The 20,063-nt window shown below is 34.2% G+C and overlaps 1 protein-coding gene across 13 annotated transcripts in view; it reads right to left on the bottom strand.

Annotated features, from left to right (window-relative positions):
* GPATCH2 (G-patch domain containing 2) overlaps positions 1-20,063 on the bottom strand; it is a 181,517-nt gene that overhangs the window by 152,612 nt on the left and 8,842 nt on the right. For 12 of the 13 annotated variants that reach the window (XR_004483869.2, XR_004483870.2, XR_007476655.1 and 9 more), the window contains exons 2-5: positions 18,424-19,143; positions 13,247-13,308; positions 10,039-10,221; positions 9,480-9,559 (exon numbers count right to left, since the gene is read on the bottom strand). Coding sequence is in view for 8 of the 13 variants with exons in the window: in XM_004271031.4 (XP_004271079.2) it covers positions 9,480-9,559; positions 10,039-10,221; positions 13,247-13,308; positions 18,424-19,143 (1,045 nt within the window). In the remaining 5 variants the exon portion in view is untranslated. Of the gene's footprint in view, positions 1-7,312; positions 9,353-9,479; positions 9,560-10,038; positions 10,222-13,246; positions 13,309-18,423; positions 19,144-20,063 lie in introns of those variants that run through there. The other variant, XM_012533509.3, reaches the window with a different exon arrangement.

The following is a 20,063-nucleotide window of genomic DNA, read 5'->3' as shown; positions in this document are numbered from 1 at the left end:
ACTACAGTACAGGAAACCCCTTTTATTTATAAGACTTCTTTGTGAATTCTCAGTTGTTCAAATTGACCTTCAGTTGGAGGATTTGCAGGTGACTTCAATATAGAAAGTCCCTGTTAAATATTATTTGGAAGTGTTCTACCCATCACTGATTTTGAACTTTTCTGATATTAGATACCTGACATATCTGAAGGCATATTAGAAAACTGAGTTTTATAGACCATCAGAATAATTCTATCAACAACATAAAAGACAGAAAACCAGAGTGGAAGCTTTGAAGAAAGTGAAGTGTTTGCAGCATTTCTGTTTCCCTGATTTTGATTAAAAAAAAGAAACCAAGAAAAATATTGGGAACTCTGGCAATGTCACCATAATTTTAAAGAGCAACAAGGAATGGAATCTTAAAAATAACACAAATGAATCTACATACAAAACAAAAACAGACTCGGAGACATAGAAAACAAACTTATGGTTACCAAGGGGAAAAGGAGGGGGAAAGGATAAATTAGGAGTATGGAATTAACAGATATAAACTACTATACATAAAACAGATAAGCAACAAGGATTTACTGTTGCACAGGGAACTATATTCAATATCTTGTAATAACCTATAATGGAAAATAATCTGAAAAAATGAACATTCATAACTGAATCACTTTGCTATACATCTGAAACTAACACAATATTGTAAATCAATTATACTTCAATAAAAAAAATATATCTCACAAAAGGACAATCAGTGTGATTCTACTTACATAAAGAACGAAAACAGGATTTAGGAATACATATGCATGTGGTAATTTTTAATGTCAGAAGGTTGAGATACACAGAGGAATTAGAATCTTCTGTTTCTGAAGGTGGGTGATGACAATACGGGTATTTGTTTTTCTGTTATTCTGTAAACTATACATTTATATCACTATGCACCTATCTTTGTATAAGATATTTCTCAATAAAAATCATGCCATACATCAAAAAAAAAAAAAGGCAACAAGGAAATGGGTCTTCAGTCTACATTTATGGAGTCAAATAGTTACCAACCAGCCGTCTTAATTTCTAAAAAGAGCATTTTAGAACATATTGCAAAGGTTTCTTTTTTATTTTTTATTTTTTGATCGTGCTGTGTGGCTTGCAGGATCTTAGTTCCCAGACCAGGGACTGAACCCGCACGTTCCCTGCAAATGTTTCTTAGGATACAACAGAGAAGAAAAATATTTAAATGATAAGCATCATAATCTTTATAAGAAGTATTTTTTAAAACCGCAAATGTTTGCAATCCAATGTTTTTAAGGAGATTCATTAAAAAGTCCATAGATAATTTCTTCAAAAAAAAAAGAAAAAAAAATCAATCTTAAAACAAGCCATTTTTTTACTAATAAAGTGAATGACCTAAGAATTTGTATGCAAGTACCAATGTGAAAAAAATGAAAAGAAAGCATGGCATTTCATGATCTTTAAAAATGTAATCAAAAGACTGGTTGCCCTGCATAATATTTAAGTAGCCATTAAAGCATGAGAAAAACTATTAGAATATTAAAATATTACATTTCTGAACATACATTATGATTTAATCTAAAGGGGAAAACCAGAATAGTATATAAATATTTGGCACCTGCAAACCTTCTTTAAATAAAAAACAAAACAAAACATTCAAAAGCACCAGAAGTAATCCTGTACTTTACAAATAAAAGTGTCCTTTTGCCATTTGCAGGCCCACGTTTTGTGGACATTTAAAAGCCGTGGTCAACCTGGTCTGGAATCAGGAGAGATGTCTAGGACATAACCCAACTTCCTGAATGAACAGGTGTGAGTAATGCACACTCTTGTTTCTTTCCCCATGTTGTTAATAAAAGCAATGAGAAGAAGGGCACTAGATCGACCAAGGCTGAACATTATTCCAGCCTGCAAATCATATTCTCTCCAATCACCTTCATATCCTGTAGTTCACTATTACATTACCCTGTTTAATTTTCTCCGTGGCCATTTTTACGTACTCACCCTCCTCCCCAACCAAGTTTATTTTTACTTACTAAAATATAAGCTCCAGGGAACCTTGTCTGCTTTATTCACCATTGTAATCCCCGAGACCTAGAACAGTATCTAGCACATAGTAGAGGCTCAATAAATACTTGTTGAATGAATGGATGCTACCCAAAGGTTGATCAGAAAATCAGATCTGGTAAAATAAAGGGTTCAGTCGACTGTGGACCCCACCTCCTAGGGGAACAGCTAGAGAGCTTTAGACTCCTGATACAGTCTTAACTTGTAACCACCCAATGTACGCTGTATACCACTGTCCATGTGATCTTTCAAAAGAGAAATCTGATCCACTTAACCCCCCAGATATTACATCAGTTCACATGCATTCCCGCGGACCACAAAAGTCTGAAATGATATAACTCCTGCCCACCTTGCCAACCAAACCCTGTCTACCGTACACTCAACACAAGCATACCTTATATTTCAGCAACACTGGATTCAGTTTCCCGAATATTCCATGCCGTTTCAAACTTAGACTTGCCCGTTCATGTTTTTCTGTCTGCCAACTCCATTCCCAATGAGTTAGTGAGCTCCAACTCATACTTGCAGTCCCAGCTAAAAGATCTTCCTCCTGTGTGAAGTCTACCCAGAATTTTGCCAAGTTCCATTAGAAAGGGGAGGAAAGGAATAAGAGAAATACAGAGGATACAATCACAGTTGAACTGAAGTAGAAATGTGACAGAGGCCAGGCACGTTACACAAGATTGGAGGGATAATGAAGAACCACGGAGGGCAAAGCAGGGAGAACAAGATGAAACAGACAGCAAGGAAGCAGGCCTGAACTGGCTAATGCTAGAGATCAAGAAGAAGGTACCAAAAACTACCTGAGAAACAAAGAAAAGGATCAGAAAGTTGGATGTGGGTCCACAGTGGTTAACCTGATGGAAGCAGTAAAACATTTTAATGATTATTTTTACTATGGTACACACCTTGACTGTGCTCACTATTCAAGACAGCAAAGAATGCTGCAAGGATTTCAAAATAACTCATACTTCCAACAGCATTTTGTAGGAAGGAAGGTTTTTTTATGAAGAGAATTTATTTTTTATTTATCAGTAGCATGACAAAAGAATAAACATCCAGACTGCATTAATTCTGGCTTACTAATGGAAAAAGAAAAGTTAAATGTGTAAGTTGTAAACATTAACCTACATTACAGGGATGTTCTTAGGATTAAATGAATCAGAATATATAAATAGCACTTAGAAAAGTATCTGACATATAGTAAGCATCGTAATAAGTGCTTGCATTCATTGCTAACGTTCGCTTTGCCAGGTTCCAGATTTCTGAAACATCACAAACCGAAAAACAATATATGAAGCCAAAGCAATTCTAGTACTAAGTTATCAGAGAAGCAAGCATAAGTAGTTTAAATAGATGGAGAAAAAAGTATATGTGGCCAAATTTGACAATATTAAAATACCAAGATTGAACATATGTTTATATAATTTTTCCTAAAGGATTTTTAAGACTAAATATGGAGAACAGAATAAGCATTCAAATACCTGCTGAAGGAATGAATGCATTATTATATATCTGTACTATCTGAATTTGTATATATTATACAAATATTCTACTTTTAGTAAAGTGTAATATAATACAAATATTATATTTGCATTATATACAAATATATATATATTATTGTAATATAATACAAATATTATACAAATATTCTACTTTTAGTAAAGTGTAATATAATACAAATATTATATTTGCATTATATACAAATATATATATATTATTGTAATATAATACAAATATTATACAAATATTCTACTTTTAGTAAAGTGTAATAGAATAAAACTAAATATCATTATTAATACAGATACTATTTTTAATGGGACAGAATAAAAAATTGTTAGATTTGTATTTTCAAATATCAATTATGGATATTAAATTTATATGACATGAAATATAAAGTTGTGAATAATCACATTGAAATAGAGAATTTTAACTCAAAGAAGAGACACTGTTAAAATGTCTTCTGTAAAAGAAATATTTATTATAAATCTATTAAGCAGTACTTTTCAATGATATAATATCTACTTTATCTCAAAATAAATTCTAAGACAAAAATATAAGTTTCTAGTGTGAAATCTGGAGCTCATGTTGACTTTGAGATAAGATTAAGAACTAAATTATTAACATACATAGTAACAGATTAGAATATACATGATACAATGTATATTTAGAATATAAAAAATTCTGAATATGTATTCTTTTTGTATTCTGCAAAGTATCCAAAAATGCTTAAAAGATACAAATGAATATCAATTCACAGAGATTATAATTAAGCATTTAGTTATTGAAGTCCATTGAAAAATATTAGATAACTAGTTAGCACATGGTCAAATTACAGTTGAAGACATATGCTGGGAATATATTAAAAAATCATTTTAGGTCTGTTTTCTGTTATAAAATTTCTCCTTTATCTTAGACTAGGCTAAAAGAAAAGTTTATGTAGTTCCCTTATTTAAACCAAATCCACTTAAAATGGGCCTCCTGTTGTAAAAGGCTATAAATCGGACTAAATATTTCTACTCTAGTATCCTAAGAAACAATAAAACAACAGTTGAGTAAGACATACAGAGTAAATCACTATAGTATCGTTATCAATATGCCACTCATGAAATCCTGTCTTCTATGACTTCATAAAAGGGAAAAATATTATAATATTCCTTTCTTTTACAGAATTGACTCGAGTCTGAACAGATATGTTACTGCATTGTTGAATACAAACAATATGCTTATTGTAAAGCATGACAATTTAGATTAAGGATTGATGTTCACATTTTTTTTGAATATTTAAATTTGATAAACATGTATTAAATAGTCAATAAAATCAGATTCATTTTCTTTGCTAGAATAACCACCACCACCATCACCATTATACTTTTTCTCATTCCAACCATACAAAAAAACTGGACTGAAACAATTATAAAATCTCAAGACAGAACCCTATAACCCTTACGTACAATTCTTTATGTAATATTTATGTTGGATTTCAGGTACTATATTTTAAATGGAGCCATTTATTTCCTGATCTTTCAACAGACTACTCAATTTGAATGCTAATTTAGATAAATGTAACACTGTGGAAAGACCATCCATTTCAAGAAAAGAAGATCAAGATCTCTCATCCACAGAACACACTGATTAATTAGGACGCTTAGGGGTAGCACATCTCAGCTAACTTAAATGCTATGCTTAAGTCAGGTTAATCGGATTCACTTTGCCAGTACAGTATCCCAAAACTGATTCTGGGACGGTTCATTATTCTGAAGATTATCATTCTGAATTGTACCTGATGCACAAATTCTGGAAATACAAGAGATTCAGGGTGAATCTCCTGGATAATGGCCCCGTAATTATTATTTCCTTAATTCTCCTAAAAGAGGTGAATATAAGAGGCTGATTAGTTGGGCTCCAATAACCTAGTGCCTTATTCTAACAGAAGGACAGCAATAGTTAATTCCTCTTAACATTAAATTCTCAGGAATTTATCTGGATTCTCCCTTCATGTACATGGACAAAATTACTTTTAAGAATCAGATAACTCTGGACCAAAACCTCCTAAACAGTGCCGGTCTTTCTACAAATAAACAGCTTAATAATTGCGGCGGTTGGGGTAGGTGGGGTGCAGAGGAGAAATTTAGAACAGGTTTTTTAGTTTGCAGTTAAGTTTTGAGATTCAATGCAGTGTCTGTCAATTTAAAATTCATTCAAAATTATTCTTCACAGACAAAATATTAAACACAAGGGCCGGCTCAAATATGAATGAGGTACAAAAGAAACACAAAAGGCTGCAATCAAAAGCACTTTAAATATTAAACATGAAGGGATATTATATATAAAATATGAACAGATAAGTTTTAAAGTCTAAAATTCTGCACTTTGACCCATGATACAACTGTTCTTTGCAACATGAGCTTCTGTGTTTAATATATCTAATAATATGTGTGACTATCATTTATTTAATATACACTCTGTGACAAAGATGGTGCTGGACCCATTATGGAAACACAATCTCATTTAATCCTGACAACACTTCCGCAAAGTAATCACTGTCCCTATTTACCAGAAAGAGAAAATGAGGTTCAAATTGTAATTACAAGTAAAAAGAAGAATCAGAGTGGGGATTCACCAACGTCTGACTTCAAGATCTGTAAATTTTCTACAATACCACTTTGCTCTTCTACAAAACTAACTGGAGTCGATCCTCACTACAACTTGTAGGTCCTACATATGCAAATTTGCATATCCACTAAAATTTATTTGTAACCCCCAAATCAATACTCATAGTGCTTTCACGGTCATTCACAGACGTGAGAAAAGCAATGAAAAACTTGAGTCACCTGAGGCACATGTGCATGCCCTACTGAAGTCAAACAAGGCAACACTGCTTTCTTGTTTTCAGCTCTTAATACCGTAAACAAGTGTCCTTTTTGTGGTTATTTAGTGCCATGTTTTCCACCTTTTCGCGCTTTCTTTGGTGATTCGCTGTGTTAAATGGTCCCCGGGCATAAGGTTGCAGTGCTGTTTGCTGCTGCTAAAGCACAAAGAATGCTGTACTGTGCCTTACGGAGAAAACACATGTATTAGATAAGCTTTGTTCAGGCACAAGCTATAACGCTGTTGGTCATGAGTTCAATGTGAATGGATCCACAATATATGTTAAATAAGGTGTTTTTAAACGAAAACATACATAAAACAAGGCTATGCATTGATCGAATGATGAAAATGTCACGACCAAAGGCTCACAGGAACATAACCCTGCGTTTCTCTCAGGAGCAATGGGTCAGCATTCTCTAATTCCGTGTTGCCAGCAACTTTATAGAACATTACTATGGTGAATAATGAAAACTCTGATTGAAAGTTTTTCTCCAAAAATGTTTACATTAATATTTCAGTAAAAGATTCTCCTTCTGTCATTTCCTTCAAAGAACATCATTATTTTTTGTAGTCATCACCCATCTGTTTAAGAAAAGGAAACCCTATGCTGTTATTCCATTTAATGGGTTGCAGCTACATGTGTCTGACTTTGCTCAGGAAACTCATCTCTCTTAAAAGCAATCTGGCTTTCCAATGTGAAAGTCTAAGGAATTAAGTTTCATTTCTTACTACCAGATGTCAGAGATACTGTTTAAAGATGACTGTTTCATGAGATTACGATTTTTAAGACTAGATGGTTACATGTAATAGGGACAGTACAAGCAACAACAGCAACAAAAAACTTAGCATAGGAACTTAAAAATATCAGCACAAATTGGAACTCTTACCTTTCTTGCCCAAGTCAGATATTTTATTGGAAAAAAAAAAAAAAAAGATTACAGTACTTAAAACTCCAAACAAGGACAATTCAGAATTGAAAGAAAGAAAACCTGAAGGAGCCCATTGTCTTCAGCAAAATTTTGAATACAAAAAACATGGACCAGGAAAACAGTTTGTGGCCTAATGCACTAGTTCCATGATAAACACCATATATACTGTATCTCCATCAAGTGAAACTTAATCACCTTTTTACAATTGAGAGAGGGAAGGCAGCGTTTACTATGGTTAAGCCATGTATCATCAATACCATGAAGCTAGCCTATCAGTTGTAATAGCTTCTATAAAATACCACAGTGAGATTGCAATAAGCCTAGAAAATGGGCTACAAATCCCAGCTATGCTCAAGCAAGCAGTGAACCAAAAATGAAAATAGGTAAAACTGAACCAAGAGCTAGACAGCATTCATCTAGCTTCACGATTGGTAAGGCAAAGTTCATAGGCCAAGGTTTTAAAGTGACTTATTCAGATCTAAAAGACAGTCGTTATACAAAAGAAAATAAAAACATTTATGTAAATTCAGAAAAAAAATCATGAAGTTTCACTCCAAAGGACATAGCACAGAAAAGCTTACTTACAATGACCGAATACCATATTACTGTCCCTCTAAAATATCACTTTAAATATGCAAAGGTAAAGAGACTCAAAGTTGCACTTTATCACTTTTAATCTCTCCAGTTTAGACAAGCAATCTAAAAGATGTCACACATTCCTACTTAATACATTTGCTGGAATCTTTCAGATTGTAACTTTAGGTAAAGAAAATGTCAACTTTAAGTTTCTTTTCCAATAATCATATTTAAATTAGCCATTAAATGCTGAATTAACAATTAATCCATACAATAATATAAAAATACATGTATTAAATCACAATTTTCATCGATTATAAGAACTTAATAAAAATATTAATCATTTTAATATAACCATTTTGAAGAACTGGGCTGAATGTAGTGTAGTATCTAAATTATATCATCAATAGAAATGTTACATTTTCCCTTCTGCTTGGTGAAAATGAGCTCATGCAAGTATTTTTGACACTCACAGTGACATACACATTTGCCATTCTAAGGATGTGTAAGCAGCTCTCACTTTTAAACATGACAATATGATTCAGTCATACAGTATTTGTTGAAATACCAGCTTTCACATGAGTTTAATACGCTCTAAGCAAGAATGATCATTTTGACGGTTTCAGGTATCAGACAGAGAAGATAATTTAAAAGGTAAGAGTAAATGATTCCACTAGCACAGACTAGTTATCACCGTGACTAGTTTAAAACTAAGATTTTTCCAAGTACAATAAAAACTGTACTATAAAATACAATGGGTTTGCAATACAGAGCAGATTATCCAAGTAGAAAGCAAACTTGAACAAAATACAAACTCTAGCAGATTATCAACCTTACCTATTACTCATCTTAGCCCTTGTTAAAATACCCTGAGTAAAATGCAAATATTTTAAATAATGTTGGCTATATAAGATTTCTCTAAAAATGAACCATAAATGTCAATGCATCATGTTTTTAAATTTACAACAGTCAGATATGTAAAAATGAGTTCTTATCCAGTCACAATATAAACATTAAGGAATACTGATGTGAGATCTGGAAGTTTTTAATTCTCTAGCTTTTGTTAGCATTTTGGCAAAGCAAGTGATACATAAATGGTTTCAATGTTAAAAAAAAAATCATAAAAGAGAAAAATATATAAAATTTACAGTAGTTTCTATCCACCCTGGGCCAACCTAGATCCCTAAAAGCCTCCCCCATCAGGTTCACTTCTGACTAAAGGAAGAATACCAGTCCTCCAGCAAAAACAGCCCCATCTTTTCATCAAAGAGGCTCTCACTTCAGTGATATTCCTCCAGGGGAAGAGGACAGGAGCCAGGTTCCCTCGAATGTCATTCCCCAGATGTTCAAAACGTAACTAATTTATTAGCATTAGAAGATTTGGTTTATAGGGGAATCTCACTGGTCCAGTTTGTAGCCTACAAAAAAATGGATTATTTTTAAGTATAACATTAGAATATGAATAAAGGATGAGGATGTGGCTTTTTATTCCATAGAAATGGATACATTTCCAAACATGAGAAGTAAATAAGAAAGCATGCCTACCATTGAAGTTGGGGTCCCTCCCGATTTTTTAATATTCTTGGAAGGCATTCCATGAAGGCGACTGAGTCTGGCTTGGAAACCTGGAAAATCAAAGTCCTCAGTTGAAGGAGGGTCTATGATCATTGGAGCATGGAATAAGATCCTATCAATTCAGAATTCAAAGTCAGTTGGAGGGGCAAATGTATTGAACAGTAGTGGGGAAGAGGCAAAATTCACACCTAAAAGATCCGAACCAATGCCTAGTAGGGTTTTAATGCAGCCAGCACATGACAACCAATTGTTTAAGCATTAGAGGATTATCCAGGGTTTTTCTTTCCTCCCAATTTACCTTTCTGTCATTTCAATGTTTTTACCATGGGCCTAGCAAGAAAGCAAGTCAACCTTCCTAATAAATTGAAAGCATGAGAATTCAGTGGGAGCTGAATTGCTGGTCACCATGTTTCCTCATAGCATCTTGCGTCTAGAGTCTTTCATTTCCATTTAGCGCCTCCTCTTTCAATGACTATTCCTAGACTGACTATATGTCCCCTGTATCCACCAGTCAGGCAGTGCTACTGACCTCTTCTTCCCGGATGTGACATAAGGGGGAAAGAACCAGTTAGGATACTTTCAAAGACAGGATCTGGTAAATTTTTGTCCAGATCAGTAGGATCTTCCTTTTCCCACCAGGGAATGACTCCAGTGATGCCACAAGCTCCCCCTGATTCCTTTTCATAAAACCAGTCGCTCTGCTCATCATCACCTGTGCAAATACAAGAAATCCCCCAGAGATTCAGTTTTATCATCCAAATAAACCGAGTTGTCAGATTCAGATTTAAAAAATACAAGATGGTAATTAAATCTGAATTTTAGATGATTCATTTTTAATATAAATATATAGTATTTGTACAAAATTTTTAGTATACGTCCAAATACGAAATGCGTCCTACTTGTACTAAAAAATAATTATTTGTCTAAAATTCAAATTTAATTGGGGATCCTGTATTTTATCTGGCAATCATCTATATAATCTATAAAGAAAACTTTTTATTCTACACCATGGTTTCACTTAAGAAATTTTTTTTAATACTATAATAAGAACTTTCATCAACAATAACATAAAATGTTATGTTTCAGAACCAATTTAAAAATGTGAAAACCAATAATATACTGGTTAATCCTTTGGCAAAAACAGTAGGGAAATCCAGTTAAGTTACTACCCTTTCCATATTAAGGAAAAATAAATCTCCTGCCAGGAATTAAATGGTATAAAATTATAGAACTCGTTCTTTGCAGCTGATAATGGTATATAATTAGCTTAATTTCATGATTTCTATGGAGTGCAAAGGGGGAAACAATCATGAACAGATGTGACTAAATGAAATTAATCTGATTAAGTTCATTAAGAAATAGTTGTGAAAAAGTTGATTTTAAATGAAAAGTGACAACACTACAGAGTTTACAGAGAAACTACACTGAACCTCTACAAGCAAGGTATTTTTAAAACAGAATCCTATTCATAGTAAGTCTGACTTCTAGGACCATCCTTGAGTGTAACCATGAAGTAACAATCAATTTAAAATGCAGTTTGAAATGTGCCCTTGGTGTGAATCAACAGTATTTTTTTTTTTTGCAGTACGTGGGCTTCTCACTGTTGTGGCCTCTCCCATTGTGGAGCACAGGCTCCAGATGCGCAGGCTCAGTGGCCGTGGCCCACGGGCCCAGCCGCTCCGTGGCATGTGGGATCTTCCTGGACCAGGGCCCAAACCCGCGTCCCCTGCATCGGCAGGTGGACTCTCAACCACTGCGCCACCAGGGAAGCCCCCGAATCAACAGTATTTTGTATTTTTTTAAAAAAGGAATAATAAAGAGATGTATATGGAGACAAAAAAACAAAACAAAAAAAACCTCAAAAAAAGCAAAAACAGAAAAGCAGATGGTTTTAAAAATAAGAGACAAATAACATTTTGAATATGATCTGAGATTCATTAGTCTTCTTCACGATTCTTAGAAAAACTACTAGCTTCTAAGAGGGTCATCACAACTGCTGTAAACTTTTTCCCTTTACAGAAGATTTCTGGTTTCCAAAATCTCTTACTACAAATGTTTTTAAACACAAACTAAAAAAACCCTTAAACTTCCATTGAAAATGATTTTATGGGAAATGGCTGTATTTAGAATTATGAGGGAGTTAAAAATTTAAACCATTTGGAAAACCAAAGTCACCTGTTTATTTCAATTGAGGATTTAATAAAAAATATTTTTTTAAAAAAAATAAGAATTCAAAGTACAAATATATTAGTACTTTCATTGAGAGTTATAGTAGAAGTTCACAGGTCAGGTATAAGCATAAGAAAAGAAAGGGAGTCACTTGAAACTGACTACCCTAGATCTTAATTCCAATTAGACAACATTATAATAGAAAAATGGGGTTATTTTATTTTTGATGTGATACACAACTTTATTCTTAATACAGAAATCAAATAGCTACAGATTAAGAACTTGGGCTCTAAAGTCAGACAGAACAATTAGATTTCTACTGTTTTGTAACACTGGGGAAGTTACTTCAACTTTATTAGTCTGGGTTTCATCACCTGGAAAAAAAAAGAGGGGGAGATCTCATAGGGCTGTATTAAGAATCAAACAAGAACTTAAAGTAAGTTAAATGTAAAAAAGCACTTAGCAATATGAAACATGATAGGTTCACAATAAATGCTAGCAGATTATTCTAAGCCATTCAATGCTTCTCAAAGATGGATAGGCTTGTCAAAACGTTATTTTTTTTAAAAGTGTTTTCATTTCATTTCATTACCAAAGGCAATGTTTATAACATAACTTTGGGTAGACATAGGTGTTTTAACAAGAATTTAGGTATATTATCAAGGTAGTCAAGCTTACTCTTAGCCCTGAGGTTCTAACATATTTCAGTGAAGTCTACGGTCTTCAAAACAATTATGTATCTATTTATCAGGGACAGATGGTTTACAAGTAAGCAAAAAGGAATAATAATTTAATTTACTTAATTTGTACTGCCAAGAGGAGGAAAAGACTAAGAAAAAAATGTGGGGCAGCTATTATTTTATCCTTTTTTTCATAACATCATTAAACTATTTATAATCAAAAAAATTTTTTGTGGGCTTTTTTTTCCCTTAGAAATTACTGCTTTCCTCTAAAGATCTCAAGAAAGGAAGAAAACACTTATGATAAGTATTCGTATGTATGTATCCTGCCCCCTTAGTAAGGTTTTCATATTTTCTACTGGGACAGGTAGTTTCAAAATAATGCCACGTTAAAGTGTGAAAAGCTTCAGGAAATTTCAAAGATGGGAAAGATGTAAGTTGAAAGACATTACTGTTTAACAGTGTACAATATTGAATTCAGGAAAATGGTCTAATTACTTACAAACTGGATAGGATGAATAAATGTCACAGCCGAATAAAAATGACAAATGACTTGCAAATCCACCTTTATTAACGCTTAAACAGAATTAAATACATTTGGAACCAGGTGGAGAATGAGAACCAGGGTCTTGTGAACTTGCTAAAAGAGACAAAATTGAAAAGACTTGAGGTATGTAAAGCTTTCTCAAGGAAGATAATCCTTCCTTAACATTATTAGCTCCACAGACTAGCTTTTGGAGATAACTAAACCCCAGCCCACTAAGCAGTGTGTGGATTGCACTAAGGTAAATGGATTGCAGTCATCAATTTATGAAACAATTAGTAATAAGCACAACTTAAAAATGAAGGCATTTTTCACAAAGAGATAAAAAAATGGCATCTCAGTACCTTGTCTTCCCTCATCATTGGTAAACAAGCCAGCATCAGTGCTGCTGAGACTGCTGGATTCACTAAAATAAGGGAAAAGAAAAGAAAAAACAGATCAAAAGAACAATTGATCTCTCAGTTGTCAAATTTTAAAGAGACATGGCAGCTCAGAGATGGAACTTAAGCCTGACAAAGATCTGAAAGAAAATAAGATGATTTTTTTTAATCAAACTGCAAATATCTCGGTTCCATTAACTACAGAGCATATTATTTTTGGCACATAAAACCACAGGAATCTAATGGGACTCTGACAGCAAGCCAGATGTGACTGCAACGAGGTGCTGACACAATTGATGCACTTTATTATCTGCTTTCATCAAATGCTTACTGCTCCTTTCTTATTCCAGGCAATTCAGCTTGAGCCCTGAACACCACTGCGCAATAAAATGGGGAAAGTCCCAATCAAAGGCAGGCTCAGCCTTTCTTCAGCACATGAAATAAATACAAGGGCCTGGGATAGAATTACTTTTCATAACCATATTTGCAAATATTCCAGAAGAGACATTACTTAAGAATTCCCAACAACTCTATTATTTGGCAAGGAGGAAAAAAGTTTACAATGGTAACAATCCATTAAATCAAAGCTAAGGTCTCTCTGAGCAGAAAATGAATATTGCCACTTATTAAGGAGGAAGTATACAAAAATAACAGGTTCTTATTATTTCCACAGAAGTTGGAGAGTATGATACAGAGTCAAACTTAACATATAAATGAAAATAAATAGTAAATATTCAACTGACATGAATTAAACTGTCACTTAGTTTTATCAGAAGCGATGCTTATATGAGAGTCTAGTTAGTTAAAAAAACCATAAGGACAAGGTCAGATAATAAGGGGTTTAGTTTTTAAACAATATTGAGTGATGTTCTTAAAAATTCTCATATACTCTCTTTTTACTGTAATTCTTAATTCTAACCAATCAGGAAATCACCCCAGGTGATTTTTAAATTATAATACTTTTCCATCAACAGGGAGAATTCTGTAATCTTAGTTTTTTAAAAAAAAAAGCATCCTAATCTGTTTTAAAATATTTCAATTGGGAGTTCAGCATTAAAATTCTAGATGAAATTCTAAATCCACATACTTTTTCTGAATACAAAATATCATTTCAGATTTTGTTTGATTTTTAAAAAATAAATATAAACAAAAAGTATAAAAATTTAAGTGGCACATTCTCCCAAGAAACTGAATTAGTACCTTTTTCTTTAACTTTCTTCAAATTAAGTGAATGTATGAAACTCTCCTGCACATATGTTAAGGAAAGAAAACAATACTCTTTAAAAGCGTCATATCAATACATATTTTCTTATTTACAAACAGATATGCTCTTCTATACATAGTGGTGTTTTTAAAACACAGTGGAGTATTAAAAACAATTCAGAATCTTTCTGCTATTTAGCTGACCAAACTACTATGGATTTTTTTTTTCTCTGTGACTGAGTAGTGCTTTCTCGTCCGCCCTCATCAACACAACTCTAATAAAGGGCCTTAACATACATACCTTGGGTTAAATTCTTTTTCTGAAACCCTCGAGGCAAAATTATTTAAAATTCATACATTTTTACACTTTAGAAAGGTACATTCTAAAATGCCTAAGAGGAGTCTGGGGTAGCACTTCATAATCAAACATATTAATATATTTTTTCAATTAAATGAAGGAATATCCATGTTAAATACATGTCAAGTTAGGTCTGGCCACAAATTAATTAGTTTTTCACAGCTTTCAGGATTCAGATTTGCAGATAAAGGGCTGTGAATCTATGTGCCTTTATTTATTTATTTTTTTCAATGGTCTTCCAATCTCTCTGAGTTCAGATTTATCCGCTTTAATCTATTCTACACATAGCCAGCTTCATCTTTTCAAAACATAACTGGTTGACTAAAAATATTATGGTATCCTGGATGGGATCCTGGACCACAAAAAGGACAGTAAATAAAAACAAAAGAAATTCTAATAAAGTATTGACTTCCGTTAATGTGTCAACACTGGCCCATTAGTTCTGACAAATGTACCATAGTAAATGGATGATATTACTAATAGGAGAAGCTGGGTGTAGGATGTATGGGAACAGGGTATACAGAAACTGTGCTATCTTTGCAAGCTTTCTGTAAATCTAGAACTATTCTAAAAGAAAGTTTATAAAACATACAGGTGCATATATGTCTGTGTGTAAAAAAAAAAGTCTATTAAAATTTTTATGTATAAAATAGATAACTAATAAGAACCTGCTGTATAAAAAAATTAAATTCAAAAAAAATTCTTAAATTACTTCCTCAGATTTATAGGCTTAAATTTAGTTATCAAGGCTTTCCATGGATGGGCTCCCACTTAAATTCTTCCCATCCCCATCTCTGGTCCTTTTGTTTATGTCCTTTCTCCAAGAGGTATCCCTATCTCCTCTCTCTTCTCTGCCTGCTGTTCTTCTTAAAGATACAAGAAAATCAGAATTCCCTCTCTAAGATCAGCTCTTAGCCCTTAACGATCCTTGGCCTACTTTGAGATGTTTTTACACGTGTTTTAAACAACATGCTTCCTTATTTACATTTCATCTAATTGACATCTAGCTAGTTGCTCCAAGTATATCATGTAGTTGTTAGTGGGTACAATAAATCAGAACAAGAACTTAAACAAAAGCAAGGTTTTCGATTTTCAGGAGCTGAGGGTCATTATGGCTTATCTTCAAGGACACCTCTTCCCACTTTTTTTTAGTATGACTTTTATAGCACAGTGTTTAGAGGAGAATATATTCCATGAATGCTTGTTGAATTAATGCATGGATACCAATCCCAATCCCCTGCCCCGATCTGTTCATTTCCTATATTTTCTATTCTTGTTACATATGCATCATCTGAGACTCCTCTTTCTCATTCATCCTCCCCAAAATATAGGCAGCCAACCTTCCACTTATTCCAACTCTTAAAACTGCTCCTATATTTTTTTTGTCCTCTACTACTGCTGCCGTAATTCACCTCCCTCTTAAGGATGGACCGGAGGTCAGCCAAAACTAGACGAGCCACTGTTGTCAAGGTCAGGTATCTTGCTAAAATATAAATCTAATTGACTAAAAATTCTTCACTGACTTCCCATTACTTATATGATGAAATCCAAACTACCATTGCACACAGGCCTTCAAAACACAATTATTGCTGTAGCCTCCGCTCCCACTTTATGTAACGCAGTTACATTACCTATACTTTCCCACATACATAGCACTTGCTTCACAACCATGTCTCTGCATAAATTATTCCCTCTACCTGGGATGATCCGCCTTAACTCCTCGATATCTGAACAAAGCTTTCAGTCACAGTTCTTTAGGAAGTTTTCCCTCACCAGTACCTTCCACTCAGCACACTTCTTTTTCATCATTTGCTTGTTTGGCTATTCCAAGTTATGAGGCTGAAGAGAACCGGGGCTGTCTTATTTGTCTTGGGACCATGAGTGGTGAACAGTAAACAGCAGTTATTCAAATGTGTGTTAAATCACACACACAGAGTGAAGTAGTTCCGTTCTTATCTATAAATCAGTTCCAAGGCAATATATAGCTTTTTATAGTAGGAAAGCTTTGGAAGTGGTCTCAAAAAATGCTTATTCTTGTTGGGAAGATACTTTAAATATTTAGCAATCTTCCCACAGAGGGAATATGCACCTAACTCTTAAGTGACCACAAAGAATAGCTGTATAGGTAAGTTTAAAATAAGAGGAAATAAATTTAATTTATTCAAGAGTGAAAACATCCTTTTTGAATATTTGTACTTAGCCTGTTGACTGCTGGGTAGCCTGATGGCACCTAATACTCAAATATTTTTACAATGAATAGAAATGAAGAGAGTTTTATCTCATTTCTAGTCCAGTCTGTCAATAAAAGGAAGACATCAATAAAAGAAGGGGCTTACACAATCAATCCAGAAAGCAGGTAATCTGTGAATAATCCAGAATTGAGGATCTATCTCCGCTGCCACACACCCTCCCTCCCAGCAACTAAGCAAGATAATTACTTTCAAGTCAAGCTGGATGGTCCTCAGTCACAATGGCCCAATACCTGCATACAAATAATTCTCATTCCGGTATAAAAATGACAACTTTCTTGGAAGAAAAGCAGGTACCATAAACTTCTCAAAACCTCCCTGAAACATTTATGTAATTTTTAGTTCTTTAGGAAAATTACATAAATAGCAAACCACCTCTAATAAAAGGTCCATTCTATAAACTTATACCAGGTCCTACGCATAGCTGTAACCACATTTACAAGGGGAAAAAAAATATATATATATATACGCTTATGAGATCCATAGCTCACAATCCACATGGTTAAAATGATGCCAATCTTACCAATTAAAAATCAAATACTCTTTCCCAGACCATTTTTAAAGAATATTTTTTTCTTGACCATAGTTGTACATTTGATTTCAACGACATGCTTAAAAGGATGAACAGTGTCAATGTTTTCTCATTCCTGCAGGTAACATTAGTTCTGTGTAAAAGAAAAGTGATCACTTACCTTTTGAAGGTGTCAAAACAGTCCTTAACAGCTATCATTGTGGTATACCTCTTTTCTAGAATGGACAGATTAGACTAACTGCCAAAGGATTACTGCTTCTCCCATTTGTCTAATGACAAGATCAGGAGCTTCTAGACTATAAATTGGGTTTTACAATTCATAAGTGATCAGAATTCCTAGCAATCTACAGACTTCTTAAAATATCTAGCCGCTCACAGTGAAGTGGTATCCACTTTGGTTCTCAGGAATCAGAATAAACTGATGAACCGTGACACTAAAAAGCACCGATGGCTAGAGCTCTATAATTAAACAAGTAAATAATTATAAATGCAATTCTAACAGTTATAAATGCGCTGTTATTCAAAAGCATTCTTTCCCATTGAAAATCCATTTCCTTTTCTCTTTGTAGCTGAAAATTAAGTCATTATAACACAATCAAAAGACTGTTCATAGATCAGACAAGCAATTTTGCTTTGTGCTAAACATCATAAATTATAAGTAAATATAACCACGGTTAAACGGTAATATCACTACCATTATTATAACTTATGATTATTTTAAAATAGAATTAAAATCCGAAACACATTCAAAGGCAAACAGTGGAGACATATTTTTATATTTAGAGAATAGGAAAGTCACCTTTCACTCATGAGTTCATCTGAGACTTTTTGCTCTTCGTATCCCATTTTGTCCTTATTGGTCTGGCTCGTTTCCTCACTTTCTAAGACGACTACTTCATCTTGGATTTTGGGTCCTTGTCTAACTATTTTCAATTTCCTCTTCTTGACCTTGCTCTTGGTAAACTCGTGACATTGGTAAGCTCTGTTGTCATGGTCCATGTCCTGATCTCTACAGCCTTCGAGGGGCTGGGTCACCGTCCGCTTGTTAGCGCTGTCCTGCGGGAAGTCCACTGCCATGCGCTTGACCTTCCTCCTCCTGCGCAGAGTTCTGTTCCCAAGGCTGTCCATGGCAAAATCAGACTCATGCCAGAGAGGTCTTTTCCCTCGAACGTTATTATTTAAGTTCGACGATGGCCTGCGCTTTGCCACTAACATTTGGTCGTCAGAGTCACTGTGATCTTTTTTATTATTATTGTGATTCTCTCTATAGTCCTTGCTTGGTTCTTCTAAACTAGAATCAGAGCCTTCACTTAAGCAGTGACCGGTCTCCCACGGGTGATGAACATTATACGACCTCCGTTTTCTCCCTCTCCGTTTCCTGGCCTGGCGTTTCAGAGGGCAAGAGATACTTCGGGAATGGTCTCCAGTTTCGGCAAATCCACCTCGAGCTTGCTCCGAGCTCTCCTCCAGGGCTGAGACAAGATCATGAACCAGTTCTTCCATGGTTCGACTGAAATGCCTACATTTTTTTAAAGAAAGAAAAAAAAATTTAAATAGTCAGAGTCAACCATATCAACCTGGTTTATTGCAGCAGACAATTCATTCTAAATCTGACTAGAATGAATAGTTATTATAAAGAACTGTGTAAAAGCTGCTTAATTTTCCTATCTAAGACATTACAGTTCCAAATATTCTGACTCACTTTTAAGTTTTTTCTTGTATAAGTGCTTTTATTAAACACAGGAATTACTTCAAGATAGAGTAAGCATAATATCAGCAATGAAAGAACCCAGTGATTTTATATTTTTACTGTCTAATTATGGAAAAGTTATTTCTGCTTAAATCACCATACCTTAGTCTACTCCTGTCCTTTTCCTAAAGCCAGTTTTCAGAGCAGGTGTACAGAGTAAAGAGAACTTTCTCAGTCCCCCTCCACCACACACACACACACACACACACACACACACACACACACACAAATTTCTAAGGAAACAAGGAAACATACAACCTTTTTTTCACCACATGCTCTACCCAGTCACTGCCATGACATGCGAGGCAGACAGACAGATAGGCAGCTACGTTCAAGGTTTGTAATAGATGTGAAAAGAAAATTTAACCAAACGCTAGGCATATATTGAGACCACACTAATCTCGCGACCGAGTGCAGCAGAAACTCTGTTCGTATTCAACCTGGAGGCCCACTGATCTAAAATGGCCCATCATTTTTCTTACCATTACTCTGAAGCAGTCTCTTAGGCCTTACAGAAACAAAAAACAAAAAACTGAACTATGTGAGAAAATCATCCACTAGTCAGCAGGGATAAACATTAGTGTTCTTTGGGAACCTTTGTAAATTATATGGGTCCTTTCCAAACCCAACAGCGCCCAGACACATGATTTTATTTTTTAAACATTACAGGTAATTCAAATATGCACCGT

This window comes from Orcinus orca, chromosome 1 (assembly GCF_937001465.1).
Source record: "Orcinus orca chromosome 1, mOrcOrc1.1, whole genome shotgun sequence".
NCBI lineage: Eukaryota > Metazoa > Chordata > Mammalia > Artiodactyla > Delphinidae > Orcinus > Orcinus orca.
Note: the sequence above shows the minus strand (reverse complement) of the source record. Positions and strands in the feature narration are given on the sequence as shown.